The sequence below is a fragment of the Formica exsecta genome, unplaced genomic scaffold (assembly GCF_003651465.1).
Source record: "Formica exsecta isolate Colony F162 unplaced genomic scaffold, ASM365146v1 scaffold111, whole genome shotgun sequence".
NCBI classification, from domain to species: domain Eukaryota; kingdom Metazoa; phylum Arthropoda; class Insecta; order Hymenoptera; family Formicidae; genus Formica; species Formica exsecta.
Genome location: NW_021848451.1, coordinates 449,872 through 477,040, shown reverse-complemented (window position 1 = coordinate 477,040; position 27,169 = coordinate 449,872). Strand labels below are relative to the sequence as shown.

Below are 27,169 nucleotides of genomic sequence, written 5' to 3'. Positions count from 1 at the left end.
ACTTTTAATTTCTCTCTTTCGCTATAAAAAAAAAAAAAATTAATAATTTTTCTCTTTTTCTATTTCTCTCTCTTTACATCATGATTATACACTGTATATAAAAACTCAACAGTATTAAAGGACGCCATTAACTAATTGAAATGGGCGCAATTGAAAAATGTGTACGATGTTATCTGTCTTACATATAAAAAATTTGAATTCATCGCAACTCTAACGATTCCTGTTTCTCTATCATAAGAATGTTCGAAGTTGAAGAGAGGAATTTTAAACTCTGCTTATGAACAACAAACTTGCGCAGGGCAAAAACAGATGCGTTTAATGGCACATTGTTAAATTCTCTTGCAGCCGATTCTCTCTCGCGTGCGTGACGGAGTGGCTGCTGCCGCAAACGCACTTTGACTCGAAACTACATGGCATACTAACGAGGCCAATTTCGAGTGGCACGTAGCACACCGAGAACTATATGTGACCCCTCTTTCCCCCCTTCTCTCTCCTCCCCCTGTTCGCGCATCAGTATGTAAGGGCTCCGCCATGTTCTTCCACAATCGAAGGAGGATTTCCGTTAATGAGAGACATTAGTTTAATAACTCGTTACCAGAGAATTAAGGAAGGCGTGTCTCGAGTGCGTTCTCCGCACGGTAAATTTCTATCCATCAACACTAACGGAGTTTTAATCGGCTTTCACGCTGGCATAAGTAATTAATGAACACGCGATGATGTTATTAGTGGATGCCACTTTGCCCAAACTCGGTTATTTCGTCATCGTTGTTTTTTTTTTCTTCTTTTTTTTTATGTCAAAGACAAGTTTTCAGTTTGAAGATTCTTGTCGTTAATAGAACACACACGAGTTTAAATATCTCGTTCTCGCATAGTGTGCATTTAGCACGTTGACGAATCGTACATTGAGTGAAATTTGATCGAATGTTAAATTTCTTCTTTATCCGAGATTTTATAGAAGTCGATCTCTGTACAATTCAACATTTTTTTTGTCTTCTTCTATTCTTGTCCGAAACAAAATAAAAGAAGTTTTGCAGGGATCATTTAGGGTTGTATGTAGGATGTGCCGTTAATGGTTCCGAACCAAAGCGGCTCTTGGCTAGACTACGATCTCGGTCGCAAACTGAGCATATCGACTTTACGCGACAGTGGAGGAAATCCGCCCCAGAAATCATTTGGCAGTAACTCACGCCGCTACGGTTTCGATCGTACCAAATTAGGGTTACGTAATTCGTGCAAAAGCGATTCTGATAGCATAAGCTATTCCTCGGTTCATTTTCGGATATTTCTAGCTTGCCTGACAATTAACGCAATTTTCAACATAATGAATAGTGAGAGTCACAATTACAATTAAATACATTTAATATTTTTCGTAATTGTTTTATCATTATATGTTTTATTTAATTTGATCAATTATTTTTGCTTGTTTGTGAAGTTTTTAGAGATAATGAAAATTAAACTGTTAATTTTTATTATCTCTTAAAACTTCAAAAACAATGAAAACAAGCAAAAATATTTTAAATTAGATAGAACACATAATGATAAAACAATTACGAAAAATATTAAATGTATTTGTTATTGTAATTGTGACTCTCATTATTCATTATGTTAAAAATTGCATTAATTGTTAGGCAAGCTAGATATATTGCATATATATATGCAAAGTTGATGAAATATTTATCATATTATTTTTCAATTCTGTGATAATAATAATTTCAATAATAACCATTTGGATTCCCATTTGGACATCTCTCTTTTATTCACAAAACCGGGATTTTGTTACTGACTTTATCATATAATTATTATTATTATTAATTATTGAGTTCCGTAATGTTGCTTGCTTCACTCATCAACTTTAGATTACATCAGCAACTCCCGATTTGCCGAAGTCTCCGAAAGAGTTCTCGCAGCTCATATAATCCGTGAAATGGAAAAGTTCCGGGGAAAAAAGTTTCACTCTACTTTTCAGCGAACTATGCCCCTGATCTGCGCTCATCTTCTTATCTCGTCGCCTTTCCTTCACTATTCTCCCGTATTCTATCTCCCCGTATCTACTGCGAATCGTTTCTCGATCTGACTTTCTCCCCAAAGTTTTTGCATTCCTATTTCAGAGGCGTGTGACGGTCGAGAAAGGAGTGATTTTTAAAATGCCTGAAAAGACCGCGTGGCATCGTTTCTCGTGCCCTTTTTGTCAATCCTCTCTTCATCAGCTGCTGCCTTATTCCGTCTCCTCCATCCCGTCGCCGTCGTTCACATCTTAGTCTTATCTGGATGAGAGGGGTTCGTTTCGCTCGATGAAATTCGAGTCTCGTTCAGAGAAGAAATCTGGCGGCGACGAAAGCTCTCTCTCTTTTCTCTCGAGAAAATAGCGGGACAGAGAACGCGGGGCAATCGGGATGTTAACTCGCGATACTAATGAAGCCGAGACTAAAAACATTGCATCCGCGATGGAACAGTCTTCGAATACAGAAAAACATTACGTGCGGTACTGCATTAAATTATTATTTGCTCTTACTTATTCATGTAAATATTTTATTCCACTGCCATACAAATTCCCCTCGTTTCAATTGCTTTAACATATTATAAATTTTTTATTATCATAATTTTTCCATAATCAAATAGTGAGAAATACTGAACGCCATTCTATTCTACTACGATATTCCAACGCGAATGTACCTTGCTATACCTTGGGAATAATATCCGTAGGAAAGTGGTCACGCGAGAGAACATAAGAGGAGAGATTGAATTTATCGTGTTATGGGGCAAGATAGCAAAGTTTTATCCATAACCGAAACTGATAAAAGCGGTCGAGTGAACCGAGCAACGCAATGGAGCCGCTTAACGACGAGTGTGCAACGCGAAAAGACTTGCACGCTGAATACTATCACACACATCCCTATCGTATAAAATATACACAATGTACACAATAACTTACATCCAACACACATCTTTTCGTTTGTATTAAACTGAATAAAAGACTAATTAAATTGAATAAAATATAATTAGAATTAAATGTGTAATTATAGATGAAACAATAATAGATGTAGCTTGTATTCTCCTATTCTTTTTTATGGCATACCTTATCTGTAGAGAAAAAATATGATACAAGGACTGCGTTATCATGCAAAAATAGCCAGCAATAGCAATATCAAAATGTATTTATAAGCACCAAATATGATACCAAGATGTATTTACAAGTTATAAGCGCGTAAGTTGTTTTCATTTATTAAATATAAAGCGTATCACGAATATTAAATTTTCCTAACATTCTATTTATTATCTTTCATATGAGAATGAAAGTTCCGTGATAATACAGAAATGAGAAATGTTCACTGCACTCTAGAAATATCGTGGCGCATCTCACGCACGTTTTACGATCCGAGATACAAGCGCAAACGAACGAGCACATAAGCATGCGTTATTCACTTGCACAGAGAAACGATAGCAAACGCATATTATATGAGGAGAAGATCCGCATTGTAGAAGAAAATATTATTCTTTACGCTGACAAGAAGTGTGCACCGGCATATTATTCGAGTCTCCATTTAAATGATATTTAAAAACGCTCATATTTTTTCACGTACTCGCAGAACGAGATTCTAAAATGAATTTAAACTAATAATCCGAGCATCGTTTTTTATTAGCCACAAATAAACCGTTTTTATCTATCGGAAATAAACACAATAAATTTCCGGGTATGTTCCGGCGTTTATAATAAATTCATCCGCGTTATATAAGTTTTGAGCTGCTTTTCTATGGACGCGTAATCGACCTAACTTCTGGCACTCATTAACCAACTGACGCAGACTTGTTGCTTGTGTTAGTTTCTTTTCGAATAGGTCGGCATATATGAAAATCCAGCCGAGACTTCGCTATTACTTTAGCCATATAAATTCGCGCGTCTCGTTGCCCTAATTAATTAACTTCTCTTAATAAATTATACATTATCTGTCTTTTATTAAAATCTCTTTTCAACTAAATATTCTTTTAGCGAGGATCAATTTCTATAAAATAGAATCGCGTTCTTTTCTCTCTCTCTCTTTCCTTCTTTTTCTTTTTTAACTTTAAGAGTTATAGTTTTGATATAAAATGTTGAAATGAATGTTTAAACTTTTGTACATGATTATTATTTATTCTTTATTCGATTAAAAATGTGTAAATGTGCGTGATTAATTGTAAGTACATATTTTCGGTATTCATACATATTTGATTAGAGTTATACGACCAAAGTTTAGAAAGGAAACTTCAATACACATGCGAACTGGATCGAATCGTATCTTTAGAAACGTGGATGTAACTGGGATGGGTAAATTTCTTGTTTCGAAGTTAGTCCAATTGCTCATCTTTGCACGGTTCTTCCTTTAATCTCACGCACGCATGTAATCACAAGGTGTTATAACGAGCAGCCTTCACGCGACGATCCTCGTTATTTCATCGCTGTGCTGCTGTTGAAATATCATATTGGAGCCGTATGAAAATCAAGCGACAAGAAAAGATAAGAAATGTCAAACTCAGACATACATAGCTGATCATATATTATATTAAAGAAGTTATACTATTTTCACATAATGTTACAATAAAATAATAAATGAATAAAAATATACATACACATACATACATATACATAATATAAATATGTGTTATTATCATTATTATTATTAAAAAGAACGAGAAAGAAAATTATAATATTGAATGTGTTGCATTGTAGTACAGGCGGAAAAGAGATGATTTCTTGTGTAAAAATAAGTTGAATATATATAGAAGAATATTTTTTCACACAAGATTTTGTTTTCGAGAAAAATAATTTTTTCCATTTAAAAATGGAAAAATTACTAACGTATTTATAATTTTTTAAGCTTAAATAAATAACGATCTTGCGTTATATGATTTATCTTGACAACAGCTATTAAAATATATATAGATGATATTCTATCGAATAAACAAAATGATCGATATTTTATATGTGTAACTTCTTTAATGTGTAATTTAAATAATTTTAAATTGTCTTATTAAGAGTAAAATGTATTTTTTATTTACGTATTAATAATTGTTGTGTCGAGATAAATTTGACGAAATATGACTCAAACTCATTAAAAGATAATTCCAAACTCGAATGAGACGCATACGCCCATCTTATGCCTTCAGTTGGAAGTAAAAAAAATATAAATATGTTATATTAATATATGTTAATATTATAATAATTTTTGAATTTTTAAAATTAATTTTCTCTAAAATGAGATTTACATGAAAAATTTTATTTTGCATTTTTGACTATGCAGTTATACGAGAAATTATTCTTTTCCCAGTTATATCGCAATTTCGAACTCGTGCTATTTTACATATCGTAAAATGATTACAGCATGTTATAATTACTATGTTTTATTTTATCCTGAAATGTACAATCTTCGTTTTTCAACGTTTTTAACAAGAAAATCATTACAGAAAAGTTATAGCCTTCGAGGTTTCTAAAGATCGTTACACTGTATCACCGACATTTAATAGAAAACATTTGAATTATCTCTGGAATAGCGTATCTTAAACTTTATGTATTATATATTCTATTATGTATTATATATTCGGCCTGTTTTCTAACGAAAACTTATTACCATTTATGAGAAATTAGCATGCATGGATTCTCCATAAATCTGTCACAGATTCCCCACAAGATTGACCAACATGCGAATTGGTTACAGATAGCATATATGGATACAATCAAATATTGGGCAGAAGATATACCGAACACAGAAATACATATTACAATTTAAAGATTTACTACTACATAATAATCTATTACTTATTGTCAGCATAATGCCGATAATTTTTACTTATTGTTAGATAACTACCAAATATGCTTTATCTTTAGATTCTGAGTTTTCTAAAAAACTGCATTTTTTGAAGCATGATACATTGAAGAATTTTTTTTTACTTTATCTCAAAACTAAATGTTTAGTTTGAATATTGCCGTGAGCTGATACTTCAAAAAGCAAACGATTTTAAAATGAAAATTATGATAAATTGTTTGCTTCTAACTTTCCCAAAAATTTGTAAAATTCAAAGTATCAGCTCGCGGTAATATTCAAACTAAACATTCATTTTTGAGATAATGTAAAAAAGATTCTTCGATGCATCATGCTTCAAAAAGCACAATTTTTTACATCAGAATCTAAAGATAAAGCATGTTTGGTAAAGTTATCTAAATAAAAACTGTCGGCATTGTGCTGACAATAAGTAATAGATTATTATGTAGTAGTAGTTTGTAAATCTTTAGATTGTAATAATGTGTTTCTGTGTTCGGTATATTTTCTGCCCAATATTTGACTGTATTCATATATGCTATCTGTGGCTAATTCGCATGTTGGTTAATCTCGTGGGAAATCTGTGGCAGATTTACGGAAGATCCATGCTAATTTCTAGTTATGAAGACTGTGCACAAGCATAGGATCTTAATCGATTTTGGATAATTTCAGGTATATGTGTTTTAACTGCTGAATGAATAATAATTCGAACCTGTACATTTTTTCATGTGTTTTTTCGCAAAGATCGATTTTGTAATTTCGCACAATATTAATAAGTCCCATTTTAAGTTGCAGTATGCCAAACCGTTCACCTGCAAAATATTAATAATAATAATAATAGTAATAAAAATTTTTATAAAATTATTATATACGATTATTTCATTATTATATTGGTGGGGAAACAAGTGAGGAATTACTTTTATATTACAATTTAACATGATTATAAAAGCTAGGACTTCAAAAACACATTATATAGGATGTTTTTATAATATTAAAACTAAGTTGGTAGTAGTTTGTAAATCTTTAGATTGTAATAATGTGTTTCTGTGTTCGGTATATTTTCTGCCCAATATTTGACTGTATTCATATATGCTATCTGTGGCTAATTCGCATGTTGGTTAATCTCGTGGGGAATCTATGGCAGATTTACGGAAGATTCATGCTAATTTCTAGTTATGAAGACTATGCATAAGCATAGGATCTTAATCGATTTTGGATAATTTCAGGTATATGTGTTTTAACTGCTGAATGAATAATAATTCGAACCTGTACATTTTTTCATGTGTTTTTTCGCAAAGATCGATTTTGTAATTTCGCACAATATTAATAAGTCCCATTTTAAGTTGCAGTATGCCAAACCGTTCACCTGCAAAATATTAATAATAATAATAATAGTAATAAAAATTTCTATAAGATTATTATATACGATTATTTTATTATTATACTGGTATTAATTTTGAAATATGAAAAATTGACAAGTGAGAAATTACTTTTATATTACAATTTAACAAGATAATAAAAGCTAGAACTTCAAAAACACATTATTATAGGACATTTTTATAATATTAAAACTAAGTTGTGTATAATCTAAAATTACAAAAAAACTTCTGCTATATTTTTTGTATTTTAATTTTAAATCTTTTTTATTAATAATATAAAATATCTTTTTCCAGATTCTATTGAAGAGAAGATTATTTGCAACCAACTAAAAAATAATATTCTGCATAGTTTGTTTCTATTTTCAAAGCCTATTCAAAAATAACAAAAATTCTTTTGTTTTTGTTTTAAACATACCTGCTATAAACGAATATTTTTTTACCTTTATATACTGCGTCTAGATAGGGTATCGTCATTACATCTTTGAATGTTAATTTTCCATTATTTTTTGTGAATAGGTTTCTTATTTCTTCACGAACTCTATTCTGAATACTGTGATTTAAAGCTAGCTCATACAATGCACTAGATATTGTTGCAGTAGATGATTCATATCCGGCTATGAAAAACACCATCATTTGCGCAACAAAGAAATCATCTGTAAATTCTACGTAGAAATTTGAAATGATTATATTAATTATTTAATTTAAAATTAAAATGAGCATTTAATGTTTATGCGAATTCTAAAGTGATACGAAAAATCTGAATATATATTTTTTTAAATAAATGTATCTATGTTAAATAGAGACTGATAACAAATTTATCTTATTTATTTATTCCTATCTAGAATGAGCATCTAAAAAAACATATATTGTTAAAATTATTTAAAGTGATTACATACAACGAAATGGTGTAATTTTTTTATATAAATATATTTAAAGTAACAAGATACATTGACTAGCGACACACTATTTAATAGAATAGGCAACTTTACAAACATGAGAAAATGTAAAAAAGGCTTTTACATACCGGTTTTTCCCATTATATATATATATATATATATATCAAATTTGGTACTTACATGGTGAAAATCAGGGATAAGACTGGTTAGTTGAAAACAATACAGATTATTTTATTTGTTCAAGAGAAATAATTATTATCTAATGCTTTTATTTAGCAAGAAAGTAGGTATAAATAAGTATGTGGAAATTGTGCAAAAGGCTTAACTATATAACATTCCTTTCTGTTGCGCAGCTTTATATTACAATGTATTTATATATTGTGCAACTGCTGATACATAGTACTGATATGTTAAATCGTAAGCGATAAGCTAAAAACGAACATTTCTGTCAATTCTTACTTGATGAATAACAATACAAAGAATAGATAATATTGTCTTCTTATTAATCAGGATGCAAAGTAATTATTACCAAAATAAATATTTAAAATATTTTATTTTTCATATTGATTTCTTTCGATTACGTCATCACATTAATACATACACTAGGCACGATGAAACTATGAATTTTAGTAATTAAGTAATTAAACGAGAACAAGTATCAGTCTATGTAAACATTGTATCTTGTTTGAAGGGCCAGAGATAGAGATCGAGAATGCGTGTATTCGATGTACGAAATTAAAGTTTATTTCGAGTATTAAGAGTGTAACCGATGTATAGTTCGAGATTGAAATTTTGTTGACAGCAACAAATGATGCATCGTTTATTAGCTTACGATATTAACGTAGCTTTTTTGAACTTTTTATGAAAACAGCTGCGAATTGATAATGCTGATTATCATTTTTAACTATTGTTCGCCTTTAATCACAAAATTATTATCATTATTTGGATTATTACTATTACTACTACTATTATCAATACTACTATTATTCTATATAAACTATTACTATTATTATTAATATTATCCAAGAAATTTATAATGTTTTTAGATAATTTATGTTCATAGTTTTTGCCGGTGCTTGCATCTTAAGAACATACGGAAATTTTGAGTATCATGCTGATGCGATGCGTTCCGCTAACAACGAACGTTAAACTGTTTCACTTATAATCTCCGGTCATTTTTCAAAAATACTTTTTTAGGGATTTAATAAATGATTTTGCAGGATTTTTTTTGGAAAATAATGCAGTACTTTGAAAGGTAAAATAATTCGAAAAAATTTGCGCGGAATTGCAAACGCGGTTCGAGCGCAAGAGAAATGTTCTTTCAATAAACGCTCGTTTTCTTCAATTTTTCTATCTCTATAATATCTTTTTATTATTAATATATGAATGTGTATTAGATCGGTGCAAGAGAGGTATGCCATATTTTATGGAAAGAAATTTTTCTCGAAATACATATATATAATTTCTATATTTCACTATATGAATTTTTATGTATTGAAGTACACATAATTGAATATCTTTTAGAAATAATTAATATCTGATTCAATCCTGCCTGAACTATCTGCCAATATTATTCATATGATAATTACTCGCATCTGACTTTTAATTAAAACAATTAAATGCATAATGAAGTCAGACTAATCACTAAAAACTTTATACACAAGCAGTGACCAATATCTGAGGATTATCTATTTTTTATTTAAATGCGACTAATGGCTGAGTGCAGCCGTAGTCGATAAAGTTGCAAAAAAATACCAAAAGAAATTATTGCGAGCATTTCCGAGAGGATAAGAGTACTTAACGTGTTACAGCGAAAACGGAAAAACGGAAAGAGGATGGCATAAAGAACAATACTGCGGGATGAAAGATGGAAGACCGCTAATGCGCATCCATTGCGTTACAGATAAATGGATTAGTTAGTTACGGCACAGTACGAAAAGCAAAAGAGTGCGGAGAGAAAATGCCGCAATGAAGGGTTAAGGAACGATGAAAAAAACAGAGAAAGAAAGGAGGTCGGTGATTTGATACGACTACAATAAATACAAACGCAGCTCGTTATCCCTCAATATAAGTCCATTTATTCTCGCGATATCGAACAAACCTTCTCTCTTTTTATCTGCAGATAACATAGTTAAATATTAATATCTCTTCAACGTCTAACTTAATTCAGAAAGGAATATTTTATTAAATCGATACAGTATTCTAACGATATATCACATACACAAAACACGCATCTTATCACATATCAGATTCTGTCAGAACTGATTGTACATTCTTATTCCCGTTTTTCTCTATAATAGTTTCGACATTAATATACTCAAACATGTGCATCTCATAAAAACGTAGATTTCGCAAATTTACACAAAGGGAGATAAAAATATAATTATAAAACAGTAAATAGATGTTATGACACATATATATTAATTATTAAACTTTACTTCTCTTGAGAATAATAGTTCTTACAAAAAATGGGTATAGAAATAAAAAGTAAAGAGTTGTACCTAGAGTGTAGTCTTTTGTGAAAAACAGAAAATGGAAGTCATTTTTATTACAAATTAAACTTTGATTTATTATCTTTGAGATCAATCATCGTTTCTATTAAAAATTTAAAAATTGAGTTAAAATTTGAATAGAAAAAAAAAAACTTTTGCCATTCATATTTATTGTAAGTTTATCGCATGTAATTGTATGATTAACATATCATAAATATAGTACTTATTTAACAATGAAGTGAAGTATGAATAACAAATATATAGAATGCTTTGAAAAACCGAATCATGTAACATTTATTTTTCTGACTGCATAATTAGTTACCGTGTATATATACATTATATTTTATGTGCGTACTGATGCATATTGTATCACTGACGCATATTGTATCACTGACTAGCTGACGTTTTTTACTCATGCGCTTCGCGCACTCGGTATGTGGTTGCGGATTTGTGAGGATGGGCAAATATGGATCAATTATGATTCATATTCTTAAAACTTCTGAGATGACTAGAAACATACTGGTGAAGATTTCATCAAAATCGGTTGGATAGTTTTTACGTTAAATTAGAATATAAAGCGACATACTTTTTTCCGACTTCATGCACGTTCTTCTTTACTGCTCGACTCCTAGACGTTGCAGCGCGATGATATATAGCCTATGTTACTCAGGAAGATCTAAGCTATCCACCAGTGAAAGATTTTTTCAAATCGGTTTAGTAGTTTCTGAGATTACTCCGAACAATGGAACAAAATTTACCTCTTTATAATATAGTGTAGATAAGTCAATCATGCAATTATGGATATTAAGGACGTGCGGTAAACTAAAAACAACAAAATAACAGTTTTTCTTCTTCCATGTAAATAATGATACGTACATTTGACAAATATTGATTTATGTGAACATTTATTGAATTAAATTTTTATTAATAATTCAAAGAGAGAGAGAGAGGGAGAGAGAGAGAGAGAGAGTGGGAGAGAAGAGAGAAAGAGAAAGAGAGACAGCGGCAGGTAAAACGTCTCATGTCGGCCTGCAATTTTGGCGTAGTTTTCCTTGAGTTTTCAAACTTTTCGAAAACAGCAAACGTTAATTGGCAATGCTGATCATCGCTTTTTTAACCGTCGCGTTTGACCATAAAATTGCCTCTGGCATTGGATCAGGAATGCATCCTGCTGCTTTTTATCGCGAGGATCCCCGTTAGTTTTCGCAAACGACCTCGAGCATTTTACGATGAGAGTCTGAATACCGAAAGGAGGGAGATTAATTCTCTTCAATGCTGCGTCTTTAAGTATTCCGTTTCCTCGAGGAACTGGCTTAGCTGGCAATGATGGGAACGAGGTGTATGTAGGATGGCTTAGAGTCTCTGCTGTTTGATAAATTGGAAGTACATTTTCTCGGAACTTTTAAATGTGTGACTTTCAAACGCGTGACCTCTTTAAAGGTCGTAAGAGACATAAGCTTTGACGTACTATTAACACCCAGCGGCTATTTAATCAGTGTCAGTCGATGAATAGGTGTTATTAGAAGCCGCTCTCCGGGCATATCATACAATAATGGCGATCCTTGACGCAAGCATATTTTTAATCGCAATACTTTTTTTACTTTTGCATTTTCTATATCGCGATGACAGTCAAGCGATTAACGATAAACTTTACTCACTCATTTATAATGCATGGTAAACATAAAATTTAGTATTCTAAAGATTTAACATACGAAGGAAATAAAAGGCAATCAAGAGCCAGCGCGGTAATTTGTGCGCATATGTTTTATTACAATCAAATTATATTGATATTTTGACTGTGATAGACAAAATCACAAAAAGCGTACGTTTCGGTCCCTTTTTTTAGACCATCCTCAGCGTAATTACAAAATATATGGAATATTTTAAGAATATTTATATCAAAAATGTGACAGTAATAATACGCAGAACAAGAGTGATATTTGTAAACATCAAGTCTTATTTGTAAACACTCCCTTGTATTCATACTTACTGTATGTATCGTGCGATATGAAAAGACTCGACATTCTGTCTCGAACATCCGTGTGTAACATTTGCCTTCTGTACAATATGGGTGACTCACTCAAGTTCGGTATAATTATATCGCCAGTTATTTTTTGATATAGTATATTTTATCGGACAGTCTCTTTCTGTCTCGAAATTACATTATATAACATTTACCATCTGACAACATGGGTGACTCACTCTTGTTCTGCGTTATTACTCTGTCACATTTTTGATATAAAATATTCCATATACGTTGTAATTACGCTGAGGATGGTCCAAAAAAAGGGACCGAAACGTACGCTTTTTGTGATTTTGTCTATCATAGTCAAAATATCAATATAATTTGATTGTAATAAAACATATGCGCACAAATTACCGCGCTGATTCTTGATTGCCTTTTATTTCTTTTGTATGATATATTCAAGAGCCTTTATTAGCTAAAGATTTAATGTATTTTGAGCAGAAATGTATGCTCTTTGTTTCTAAATCAAATAAAATTCGATGTTATACCAACCATGTGACATGTTATTACGTCTAATAAAATAATATATTTAACATAAGGAGAGAAAATACTTGATATGTAATCAAAGTTAAATAATGTAGAAAAGGCATTAAAATTGTGCGTAAGTTATAGATAAGATTCAGACTTGTTCGCAGCTTAAAGTTTTTTTAGCATAGATGGACGAACTTTGAAAGTATTATCTACTCTACAAGATATAGTTCGCTATTTTACTTTAAGGATTAACATGATTATATTCGTGTGCTTACTTTTCAGGTGCTATATTCACTCATGACCAAAAGGATAGCAGCACGGAGCTAGCCTTCAAGTACGCCGTTTACAAGATCAACAAGGACAAAATTATCCTGCCGAAGACCACACTGGAGTATGACATCCAGTACGTGCCAAAAGATGATTCCTTTCACGCATCGAAGAAGGGTAAGTGCTAGGTATTCGTATATTTTTTGGCGCATGATTAATGCATCTCTCTATATTTTCTACACACGTATTTTTCGAATAGACTGCCTAAATAATTTTATTTAGCATTACCGTAAAAATTCTACATTGGCGCAAGAGATGGCGCAATTTCAGCCGAAACTCACCGCGTGTAAAAGATTCTCCAGTACTGTAATGAAACGATACCGCATCGCACACGTCCGTAAGAAATTTCACCGAAGTTAAAAAAACATCCCTCACGCTCATTAATCTCACGGCTTCCCGCATGTCAAAAATGATTTATTCCTAAAAGCTTGTTCCGTTTTCACACAGACAGTTACGGACAGTTGCAAAATGTCTAGTTGGTACATTTCTGGCACGAGTTTGAGACAACTATCACTTTATTTTAGTTTCGAAAACATGAGGGAGACAGTTTTAGCCGTTTTTGCGCTTGCCAAAACTTTTTTAATTCGTATAATTCCTATCATCGAAGTGCGAGAAGCACGATGGATCACGTGTTACGTTAAATTTTTTTCACATAGAAACGATAGGTGGATCAAATAATCGATAACGGTAATCGTAAACGGTAATCGCCTGTAAGAGAAGTAGCTGAGTCGAGAGAAAGGGAGCGGACTTATCGGGCAAAATCATGATATTCACGAGAATACCTCGGGGTATCTTGAATATCACGAGAGTCCTTACAGAGTCAACGCGCTGTGCGCGATGTAAGGGGCGTTACCGTATACAAAATTTATCATCTTGACAGCACGTATATATAAACCAACCGAGAATAATAGGTTCGCTCGCCGCTCGTCATTATTAAAGTAGCATATACTTATTATTATCTTTTCCGTTCGCCGTTATCGGATACACACCGTGGACAACAACATCTGATTCGTTTTATAGCGTCATTAAAAGCATATTATACGCTTCTTGTCCTATATACGAGAAAATTTCAAAGACAAGATTAATTGTTGCCTCTTTACGTGATACATCGTGCGCAAAAGTACTCTTTAAATATTTATGATTCAGCATGTGTCGATTCTTCCATAACAATCGTTAGCGCTGATTGCATTGGTATTACAGGCCGAAATGAAATTCTTGTTTCTATTTCTTACAAAAGATTCTTGGAACGAGCTCATTGTTAAATATATAATGAAATTTAATATGAATTCGTTAGTTTCGTTCTTCTCGCAAAATACAGCGGTGTTTATAATCCTGGCAAGAACAGTCGAGCAGATTTCTTTTCTCCATTTCTTTTCTCCTTCGGTGAATATCCGGATTTGCGTCATATTTAATTCTCCGTAAAGAGCGCATCAACATATCGGGGTTCTTTTAGTCATCGAAAATAAACTACATGAAAAACGTTAATCCAGGTCGATATCGAATTGAATAGAAGTACACGCTCGTTATGTGCGCTATACAAATGTTATATCTATTCGATAAGGGTGATTAGTTTCCAATCATCCGTTAATATTGATCAGCGGAGAATTAATCAACAAAATCGAGCTGCCATTTCTGGCCTCAATTTTGGCTGAAAATCACGATTTTGCCAAGCGATCGATGTTTGACAAAAACGATATATTCATTTAAATGAGATGTATGCTTTTTTCAGATGACTTGTTCTTATTTTTGATTCCTATACTTTAAATATCGAAAAAATCACTGAGCAAATAATATTAGTATTAATTATATATAATATTATATTAATATTTAGTATAATATTAATTATATATATAATGAACAGCAACAATTTGATACTATCTCTGATTATAATACTTTGATAACATAGATTTTAATAATCTGATTATAATATTAGTAACAATATTAATTTTACGTATAGTAATTTATAAAAACAATAGTAATTTCATGTATAGTTTGCAAAGTGCATTTATGAAATCCGATTTAATTCATTCTTCAATGTAATCCGTAATTAAATATACATTTTCATTTTTATGTTGCATTGTACTCTCGACATACGATCTTTGTAATCTAATTTCGGCTATTGTACTCACGCTTTATAAAAAATTTTACACGAATAAAAATTTTACATGCTTGCAAAATTCACATTGTTAAAACGTAATGCACAGACGTGCCTACATAAAATTTTTATGATGATTTTCTAACCAGAAAAATTTTACCGATTGCATGATATTACAAATTTAATATTAAATTTACTTTGAAACAATATTATACATTTGGATCAATCTTATTTAGTTTAGCCAATTTTTATGTGAAAATATCTCTAAAACGTGAAAAAATAATTGCATCTTTATTATGTTTTCTCTCTCTTTTCCTTTTTTTCTTTATTTGTTTTTTTTCTTTAATAGTAAGATTATTAATAGGAATTAATACCTATTACGCAACTTGAATTGAAATATCTTCGTATCTGTCGTGTACTTAAGTATTGACACACAGGAATACACATATGGAAATAAATTATTAATTTGTTGATGGAGGGTAAATCAAATGAGATAGCGACTAAATTCGAACGATGATATAATATACATATATGTATACTTTCAATTGCTTGCAACCAGGGGAAATTGAGTCGGTGTTTTTGTCGAATTCGTGCCTCGGAATTGCCATGCGGATCGATAGAATGTGTATATGTATCGTGTACCACTCTGAGTGGGAAGCCACTTCAAAACCGGTCTATAGTCTGCTTGTAGCGCCGAGGGTTTTCTCTAGTGACTTTTCATGGACCCATTGGTTCATCCACGGCAGCACGAGATAGTCAAATTTATTTATTTCGAAGCTACGTGCTCTGAAAATTATATATATAATGCGTGACAATTACAATAACTAACTGACTTTTCTGTTTTTCGTTAATTGCAATTAAACTTTGTACAAATAAAGCTTCCATTTAAATTTTGTTATTCATTTTTTTAATGTAACCGTATATATAAATGATACGGGGTTGTCGTACAATTATTTTTCGTGCCGGTAATAAAATTTAACGAAGACTGAATCAACGAGAAACATATGTATCCCACGACGAACGGAAGCGATATTAGTGCATCGCTCGTTTCCCCGTGAGATTGCCGTACGAGTATTAACGTACCGATGCATCGCGCCAGGAAATCCGATAACCAACTTTCATATAACACGTGCGCATATAACCATAAAAGTCTACAAAAAATTGTATTCGTTGGCGCAGATAACGCTATTTTGCGGTATCCAACGATCATCACCGCGTCCCTACATGGACCATTTACATGACTAACGTGCATGCACTTATGCAAACAATGCCATGTTAAGGCGACGTGACAAGTAGTACCAGTCAATGGGCGCGGTTCCTGTTTAAGCTCTTTACATGCATTACACGCTACGTTTTCTCTCATCCCATTTGTAATAGCGGCCTCTTACTTTCAGTACTCGCGGCAAAAATTGTGCGATGGTTAAACTATATATGTAAATATGCGTGTGGCAAGTAAGAAAATTTAATGCAGAATTGAGATTCTTTGATGACATTGGATAATTAATAAAGTGATTAATTTCCAAAAAGTTTTTATTACATTTGCCGATTTTTAATTAAAATTAATTGGAAAATAATGTTTTATTGCCGATTTACATTCGCATAGCTTTACTTATCAAATTCTCTCAATTTTCAGAATCATCGGTTTTGTAAAATTTTTCCTGAAAACAGGATCAATACGATATTTACTAACAAGGACGCTGTCAAACTTTAAAGCAAACTTTGCGAAACATAAATACATAATTTCCGAAACTGTCGTCGGTTAAAAGAGACCTAGCTTTAGCGCTACGTCATGTCGCGTGTTCGAGAGTCCCTCTCGAACAGGTCGCTCTCCATTCCGCTTATAAGCACTTCTTGTCTTCAAACCGATAGTGCTCTTGATTTTCGATCTTTGATGCGAAGGTTTCTCGGTCTATGTACATGCCCGAGAACTCTCGACCGTGAGCTACTTTAGAATTTTCACGAATAAGAAAAGCCTACATTGTCGATAAAACTCTGGTCGCTAGCATGGTTTACATAACTTGGTTAATACCTTCACACAGATAAAATAACGAAATATGATATTTATAAATAAATTTGAATTTGTTAGAGAGCGGGTAAAACTCTGAAGATTAATCGAAAAATAAAATTGCCATATAATAATAGACATGTGTTATAGCCAAAGAATATATAACATATACTTGAATAAAATAAATGATTCGCAGAAAGATTGCATGAAATCTATGTCATTGAGAAAAATGAGAAAAATGTAAGGGAAGACTTAAAGAAAGGCATCTGGCAGAGAGTAGCATTCATTGTTGAATATAAAAACTCATTTGTCAGACGGGAAGATTCTCAGCTTACCGCGCAACAGACGCTATTGTCGTCCACTCATCTCTTTGGTGCGTCATAACGGTTGAATATGCTACCGTGAAATCTGCAAGTAATGAGTGCTGCAGCAAATCCCGTGGGGATTTGACTTTCAGTTTAATCCTCTGAGAGTGAGCATACAGTTTAGTTTAGCGCGAAGGCTGTCGTCGCGACCGCTGCCTGCTTGCTCAACAATTTAAACTTTGGCGTGCGGACGTTTACGAGTTACAATTGTATATCGATAATCATCAGCCGGAAAATGCATTGGAATAAACGAGAAATCAATTAGAGTTACGATTTTTTCGCGTTTCCATTATCTCGCCTTCGAAGAGAGAGAAAGAGAGAGAGAGAGAGAGAGAAAATCATGGGAAAAAATTCATTTTTAATCGATATTGTCCGCACAATTATTGGCCACATCACATCGCTTAATACTTTAATCTTTCTTTTTTTTTACCGTCGCAAATCCTCTCGGATACGAAACCGGAGGACATGTTTATCGATTTAGCTTCGAATTTTTCTTGCTGTCGCACACGCGCTCGCGAAAGCGGATTTGCCCCGCCGCTTGTAAATAAATCCCGGGATATAATACCGACGGCAGAATAAAAGGCTTAAGGCCATATTTCAGTCTTATAATCTGCGTTTTCCGCCACGCTTCTATATCGATAACGTACTTGTACGTATTCGACGTCACTCTTCTCAAATCCGAGATCGTACGATCCTCTTCTTTCGTAATTTCTGCTCCCCCTTCTTATCTCGCGACACAATTGCATATAATACTGTCCTCATGTATCTATGTCAAATGCAAACTATAATTTTAGATGCTTCTCCCATTCGTTCTTATCGAAAAATATTTCGCAAATCAATTTTCATAAACCTTATATATGTGCACTCTTATATTTTATTTGTCAATCGTGTTTGTAATCCTGCAAGGCGATAGATAATAATCACGCACAAAGTAAGTTTACGCGGACGTTGTTGACCCACCGAGACGTTATATCAAATCGTACTTCCGGCGGCGGGAAGAGGGAATCGAGAGTCACTTTATATCGACGCTTCTTCAAATTTCATTTCCCTCCATCTCTCTTTCATCGGACATCCCACTCGGTTTTCCATTCGCTTTTTTCCGATGCGAAAAAGCGCGGCGCGGTATTCGCGGTGAAAAGAGGGATAGGAAACCGGCAGGACGAAGGAAATGGGGGAGAGGGGGAGGATAGCGGCGGCGAAGGAGTTAAAGAAAACTGAAAAGCAGAGAGAGGCTGTGAGGGAGACGCTAGGTTGGCAAAATAGAGAAGAGGCCAGACGGAAGGAAACGCAAACCGGCGCGCGAAACCAATATCGATACGGAAACGAAGCAGACTTGCCTTGAGCCGTGGGACGCACGCGGACACGTTGCACGCTGAATATATACGAGAGGAACACGCACGTCTCGTCCGCTCCCCGACAAATTCAGTTGGGAATTTGCCGAGGAAATTTTTTTGCCTCGGGATATAGCAGAAGAGCCTTTAGAGCAGCGGAGCTGTTGCCTTTTCTCCGCTGCGAGATTTAAAAGTACACGGGCATCAGTTTGCATTCGCCTAAGTTAGTAATATTATTACATATATAGCTTCTCCTCTCTCCATGGCACACGGGAACTTCCTCGATTTCCTCTTGATGCGAAAGCACGGTCGCGATACATCGCGACACGCATATAAACTGTACAGTTATTGGACGCTTTAGAAATTTTATTCGATATCTTTATTACACGTGTACGAAAATCTTTTTGCTGAATCATCGCTGACGTAATATTTTACAAACATGCTGAGAAGAGAGCGCGCGTGCTACGTCATGTGAAAAATTATATTTATATAGGAGAATCGAAAAACGTAGTTGATCCGAAAAGAAGACGATTCCACATTCAAAAATAAATTGAAAATGTATTTGATTTTATTTATTTGTGTGATTTTAGAAAGAAAATAGAATAACATATTGTTATATAAAAACAATTTAAAGAAAAAATAACTAAAATTTGGGAAATTAATGATATAGTTACATTTTTTTAAGCTTAAATAACCTCTAATAACTTTTTGTTACAATGACTATTAGTGACTATTAGTGACTATTAGTATGTAAATATAAAAGTATAACATTTTGTTTAATAAAAATAATTTAAGTTATAATTGAAGAACGAGAGAAATTATGTGTAAAGTATCAAGATAAATTTTGTTTTTTCGAAAAATATAATATTATATTTTTCTATGCATATTTTAATATAATTATTGTTATAAGAGAGAAGAGATAATTTTGATAATATATAATATAAGATCTTTAGAAAACTATGAAGCTTAAAATAGCAGAAATATATTGTCAATTTGGAAACTCAAATTTTTCAAAAACGAAGAATCTATCAGGAAAAAATTTTATTGAACATTTTCCATTTAATTTTGCACGAGAAATTATCTTCTCTTTTGGATTATACTATATTTTTCCCGACTTATATAATATCTTCATAATGTAAATGTCACGGCTTTAAGAAGAAAAAGATACAGAAAGAGAGAGAGAGAGAGAGAGAGAAGGATAAACGAATAGATTGATAAATAGTGGCATTTCGGGCTCTTTGAACAAACGAATTAACAGCGGCTAAATCTATAATTCTTCTCCACTGATTAATCGAGTGGCATTCAACTCGCGCGGGAGAAGCAAGTTACGAAGGAACACTGTAGCGATTCCCATAGCGGGTATATACGAAGATAGCTCGGGAAGCTGCAAAATTGATTCAATGGCGAGCAAAGAGATTTAACGCGCAATTACTCTGATTGAACGAAGCTGATGGTTCGGGATCTGTCGGGAGAATTGCCGACGTCAAAGTACAGACCGGCACTCGACTCCTCGTTAAGATTGAAAAGAGAGCCAACAAGCGCCAGACATCCTTACGCTATACACACATTGTCACATCGAAACAATGCGTCTTTGTCGCTATTATGTCGCTGATCCATTTGTTGCCGCAGATTCAAAATATATCTAATATAAAGAGCGTAATTAGATGCATAACACGATGCGAGAGAATACGCGCGTTACTTTTCATATCAAAAATGTTGGAAGAATAAAATTGCAGGAAAGGAAGGTAAATATCAAAGTTTTTAATTTGAAAAGCCTAAAACGAAATTTTTTTACTTTTTATTTGTCATTTATTATACAAAAAGTTTTCACATTCTTATACAAAACTGAAATTAGAACGCTTATTTTGTTGAATATTTCTTTCTTTTTTTTTTTTAATTTTGTGTAGAGATTTTTTTTGTAGAGAAATTTTTTTTTATTGGTACAGAGAAAGAGAGAGAGAGAGAGAGAGGGAATATTCGGCGAAAAAAACTCTCATTCTTTACATAAAATATTTTTACCCTGTTGGACTATTTAATGGATACGTTTACGCAACCACCTGTTGCAGTAGTAAATTGCGCGAATTCGAAACCAGCGAATTTTTGCTGCATCTCTCGAAATATGTTTGATCGGTGGTGAACATTGATATTTCATAACGAAGGTCTCTTAGGAAATTTGCCGACCCTGTCGAAATTCGACGAACGAGCACGTTCACATATAAACGACAAGTTATCCGCTGTAAGAGCAACTCGAAGAATAGTATCGCATAAGTTTACTAATTTCAAACTTCGATTACGATGATATGTTGCGCGACGTAAGCAACGGGAGACTGATTTTACTTGCAAATGAAACATATTCTAAATCAAAAGCGACAAGCGAGAAAGTTGCCAGGCGTAAAGATAGCGCCAGACTATGCGCGTATTCGCGATTCGTTTATAATTCATGAATAATCTAGATGGAAGATTCGTCAAATTCCACCAGATTTCTTTATACCGTTCACGAATTGCGAATTATGAATCACGAATTGCGAATACGCGCATAATATGGCGCTAGGTTCATGAATATTTGCGAGATAAAGATACGTTGACACACACAGACGATGTAACTACAAGGTGTACGATTAACAGTTTCACAGTTGTCTTAAGCGGTCGAGAATCCAATGGAAAATCTTTGAAGATATGCAGAGAGGGAGAGAGAAACATTTTTTTTTTTTTAAATTATTTAACTAATATTGCGTTGAACCGTGGAAAAAATGGAACACATTCCTCTCTATATAATGATTTGAATTATTGTGTACCTCATATTCAGTATTTATGCCGTAATATATTTTGAAATCTCTGTAAAATAACTACAATATTTTCTTCTGTTTCTTTTGCACAAAATACTCGAAATGTTTTGTTTATGTTTTTGGAATAAGTTATTGTTTATTTCTTACGAAAAGTGAGAAAGCATATATGTATATATACGTTGAGTTAAACATTTTTTGTATATGAGATATCACGTTAGGGAAACATACACGCGCGGGTAGTAGGATTTTCCGGATAACACAAGAGTCAGTCGTCGATCAATAAGCGCCGAGACGAGATCGTAAGTAGATTAATTTACTAAAGACGAAAGAAAAAAGAAAGAGAATAAATTTCTAGAACAATATATACCTATGCATATTAAAACGCCCCTCTCTTTCTCTCTCTTTTCTTCTTCTTCTTTCTCTCGTTCTTTTTTTATTTCTTTTTTTATTTTTCGTTGCATCTCGTTTTTCCCATAACTCTTACATTTTTTCCATTGAAGTGACAAACTGGATTAATAAACAATTTTCAAGTTTTCTTTTCAATATTACATGCAAATTTTAAGCGTAACTAAAGAAGAAATCATATTATAATTGATTATTACACGTATATCTACAGTTTATATTTTGAACAATTTATGATACTAAAAGAATAGAATACTAAAAGAACGTTGCTTAATATATACAACGTATCAATTCTGTTGTTTACATTCATGTATTATACGTATTGCAAATCGAATACGCAAATTAGCATATAGAATATTGTTATATAATCCGCATGCTGCAGAATGCAGCACATATATTTGAGGTACGTAGGATATCATTGTCAATGATAATTAATATGAAAATCAAGAATTGCGCATACGCGTACATAGTAATTGTGGTTATTAGCATTCGCAATATTAATGTCGACACATTCTATTTGTATACTTACTTATCCATGTTTTGAAAATTCCCGTTAACATATTACTGTGTTTTTCTAATGATAATATAAACAAAATATCTTCTCGATCGTGCCAAAATAGTTGAAATATGTAGAGACACTACGATTACTGTCGATTAATGTCTAGTAATAACTAACAAATTGATGGAGGGATAAAAGATGAAAACGGTTCACCTTCGCGCCGAACGTGATACCAGAATAGTGCTTCGAAAATTTAATGAGCTGTGCTTTCTCTCTCCCTCTCTCCAATTTCGTCGTCAATGTGAAAAAAACCGTCGTCGATGCCGACAAAGTTGAAAGTTGCCGAGGAAAGGCCATTCCCGCGAAACTTGCAAAGTTAATTAGCATGGCGCACCTTTCATGGGGATGCCTGACGCGGTTGTTAAGCTTCCGGCTACTGGTATATACGATAATCTGAAGGAACATAAAGGAGGAGAGACCAATAAGGCTGCTCGTTATGCGATGCGCAGGGCGCGGTAAAATAATACGCTCTTGCATTATTCCCTGGAAAACTCACTAACGTAAGTTCACTAACTACGAGGGTATTAGATCGCTGCGAAAATTTTTATCGTTTTATATAGAACTACAAAATTATCGCTTTCTTACGTTTGTTGTAAACCATGAATATTTTGACAAATAAATTTTTTAGCCATATGTTTGAAATAATTACTACACAATAATTAGTACACATGGATGTGGATTCATAAATAATTTGAAAAGAGTATAATTTTATTTCGCTATCTATAACTGTGAATAGAATTGTAAATAAACAAGGAATAACATAAAAGAGAGAAATATTGGAAAATATCTTTTCCATCAATAATATATTATTTTTCAAAAATTAGCGAAGCTAAATTAGATATGATATTATTATTAATGTATTTTTGATGTAGAATAATATTCTGGGATGTCATATTAAAACATAAATATTAAAAATATTTATAGCAGCGTAACACGATATATCGTGCAATAAGTTTTCGATAAAGCAGATGCTTTTTTTCCTTTACAAAAAAAATGTTACGATTATTGTGAACGATAAAATATTACGATAATCGCTAAGCGACTAGATCGATATCAATACATCACGCAGTCCCTCGTCGGTTCTCTCTTGGCAAGAAACTCAAGACACTCTTTTTTACAGCAGGTTAAATCTACTGCATCTCGAGAGAATGGCTTGGCAATGACCCGGCAAGACTTTTTTACGAGCGCGGAATAATTACGAGTCCAAGTCCGGCTGTTCACATTTTCACGTCATACTCCCCCATAATAACTCAGCCCTACACTTCTCACAGTTTCTCGTTAGGGAATCGCAGAAGTTGTTTTAATATTTTTAAAATAGTACGTCATAATCTTTTCACAGAAGTCCAATTATTTGAGGGACTATCTTTTAAGCATAAAATCATAAAAATTCATTCAAATTACATAATATAACAAAATAGTCCTCTTTAATATACAGATGTATTTATTCAACATTGAATCTGTAACGACACGTAAAGGCATAATTATTTTTTAATACTTACGGAAAAATATTTTTTCATGTCATGTATTATTATCATATAATATGAATTAAATAAAACTAAAGCTAAATTAAATGATGCATGTATCGCATATATTTTCAATCAATAATTTCGACATTTTCAACCCCTGAAAGCTAGGATTTTTATACTCGCTTATATCATTATCTCGTTTAATGTCGTTTCTGTGCGTGAACTCATAAGATTAATTCACGTGAGATTCTAATCAGCCTGATTACAGTGTGGCACTTAAATGCCAGCTCGTAAATGCGGCGTGCAATGCAAGAAGAGGCATAATCGCGCGTAATGGCTTCTTTTTATACTTACATCGGGCTTTATCTCCGACGTTCTCGCGCCATTGATTTAAAACGCAGCCGCCTTATCTCACGAAATTAAGAAGAGCGCCCGAATCACTCTTTCTCCACTTCCTCCCGCGCAATCCCAGATAGCGGAATCGCCTTGCGACTTTGATTCATCATCGCGAGCACCATTGGCACGGCCAGCGAGAGGGAAGTGGAGGAAGATAACTCTCGTGGCCGGCGGCCAAACTCGTAACGTATCAGAGCCTCCCGCGACGATCTCGACGGCTTTTTGGTTCGACGACGGCAACGAAGTAGATCGAGCATCGTACGCGGAATGGATCTTGTCGAGTACCCCGGAAAAAGAAGGCTCGAATAGGCACCGATATTCCTTTTAGGCTCTATTGTGCGCGCTTTCCTTTCGATTTATTGTCGGAAAATTCGCGTAAAGACGTACGAATCTTCGTGATACGAATCCTCTGCGCCTTTTGTGCGCCCGGATAGACGTTAACTTTGATCGCGCGGATCTTCGTGGATGAGGATCCGAGACTTATTCGAAATGAGGAGCTGACCTTCGAAGATCTCGCCGTAGATGATCTGATAGTAAAAGGGACCGAGCCGTCTTCGATCCTCTCGAAATATGATTGATTTTCGTTGAATCATCAAAGGTAAATGCGGATAGTGAGAAAGGGATCGCCCCTCGCTCCATAACGCCGGAGTTGACGTTTTAAAAAGCGGGTTAACTTTCGTATTTCTCGTGGACGACGTCGACGTCAGCCACAGAAACTTTTTCGACAGCGCGCTGTCATCGTAAACAAATTCAGATACGATTGGCTGGCTGGCTCGACTCCACAAACTCGTCTTTCTTCTCTTATTTTCTTGCCGCGTTTCCGGACGCTCCCTGATCTGCGACCAACCGCTTATATATCCCCTTCCCCATTTCGCAAAAATACGCGCTGTTTTCCCTCTTCGAGCCGCTATCGATCTCACTTTTCAATTTACTACCGTCTCGAGACCAGACACTCCGTCCTTGAAACACAGAACGCCGACGTTGCCCTTTGTAACGTTACCGATTCCGTCTAGCCATTACGAATGTAAGTTGGAATTTCACTCTGAAACCAACGCCGTATTACGGTATGGATTCTGCAGATAAGATATCTCGAGCTTATCGAGTTGAAGTTCGAATTTGCCTTTACGAACTTGCGCGGGGACGATAAGAACGACAACGTCGCGAGTATCTTGGAGAGTTAACGGATTAATGAACAACTCGCGCACGACTTTGGATAGAACCGAGTATAAAGCCGGATAATATATTTATCGGCGCAGTCGACAAATTGAATTTTCCGCGTCGCGGTCCCTTGCCGAAACTACGGTTCGTTTGATTCACCGACAATTCTGCTCGAGGATCGATAAGGCACCACTTAATTGGTGCTTTAAAGTCCCTTCGATTGGCGATGATATAATTCCTAATGAATCAAGTGGACAAGCGAATTCAGGTTACCTGATTACTATAGTTACCGGAATCAATCAACGAAGACTATACGATTGACTACTCCAACAAGGCAACATCAAGTTAGTTTCGCAATAATGAAGTGACGGTGTAGCAAAGAGCGAAATTCAGAAACGCAACCGACGTCCAAGAGAAACCGCAGGGAAATAAGTCAATTCGATTAATTCGAGCGGGAGAGTAGCAACTACTTTAATGAAATAAATCAAGGGAGAGACCATCGACATTTCACGAATACGATAAGGAAATGTGCAAATATATCTGCGTACTTTATTAGAAATATTTATTATTTTTAATAATACAATTTAAAATATGTGCGAAATGCATTAGTATAATTATATACAATTATGTAAATTTATATGGTTTACATTTATTTATACATAATTAGAAAAATTGGTTAAAAGCGTCAATTTTCTCACCCAAAATGTTTCATGCAAATTAAATCGTTTCAAACACTGCGAGTTGTTTGTACGTATGAAAAACGAAATGAGTTTACCAGAGCTGTAACTGGATTTTCTTTTGGTTTTTTTTTTTTTCATGAAAGATAGTTCTTTTTCGCGATATAAATCCCGGCGATTGCGAAATTACTTTTATTCCCGGGATCTACGTTAGATGATTTTTTTCCCTCATCAGCGACAAAGTCGTGGGCTACATCGCCACAGAGAGCAACTCGGTGATGAAACTCCGAAACTCTGCGACGAGATCCGTCGCAAACCGAATAAATTGAATTTATTTCGCTTCGGATGACAAATGCGGCCGATCGATAGCGCAAAACGACCGCAATATACATTTACACTACATTCCGGATTTTTAATTACGCGATGAAATTTCGCATGTTTGCACGAACCGTCGCAATTATTGAAATGTTTTTTGAATGGATAATGTCTGGATATAATCTCTAAGCCAGATTTTTGTAAATCGAGAAAAAAAGTATTATATATATA

The 27,169-nt window shown here is 33.8% G+C and overlaps 1 protein-coding gene across 1 annotated transcript in view; it reads left to right on the top strand.

The window, feature by feature from the left end:
• LOC115236686 (glutamate receptor ionotropic, kainate 2-like) overlaps positions 1-27,169 on the top strand; it is a 126,162-nt gene that overhangs the window by 22,643 nt on the left and 76,350 nt on the right. The window contains 1 exon segment of the mRNA XM_029809293.1: positions 13,339-13,500. Coding sequence (XP_029665153.1) covers positions 13,339-13,500 — 162 coding nt within the window.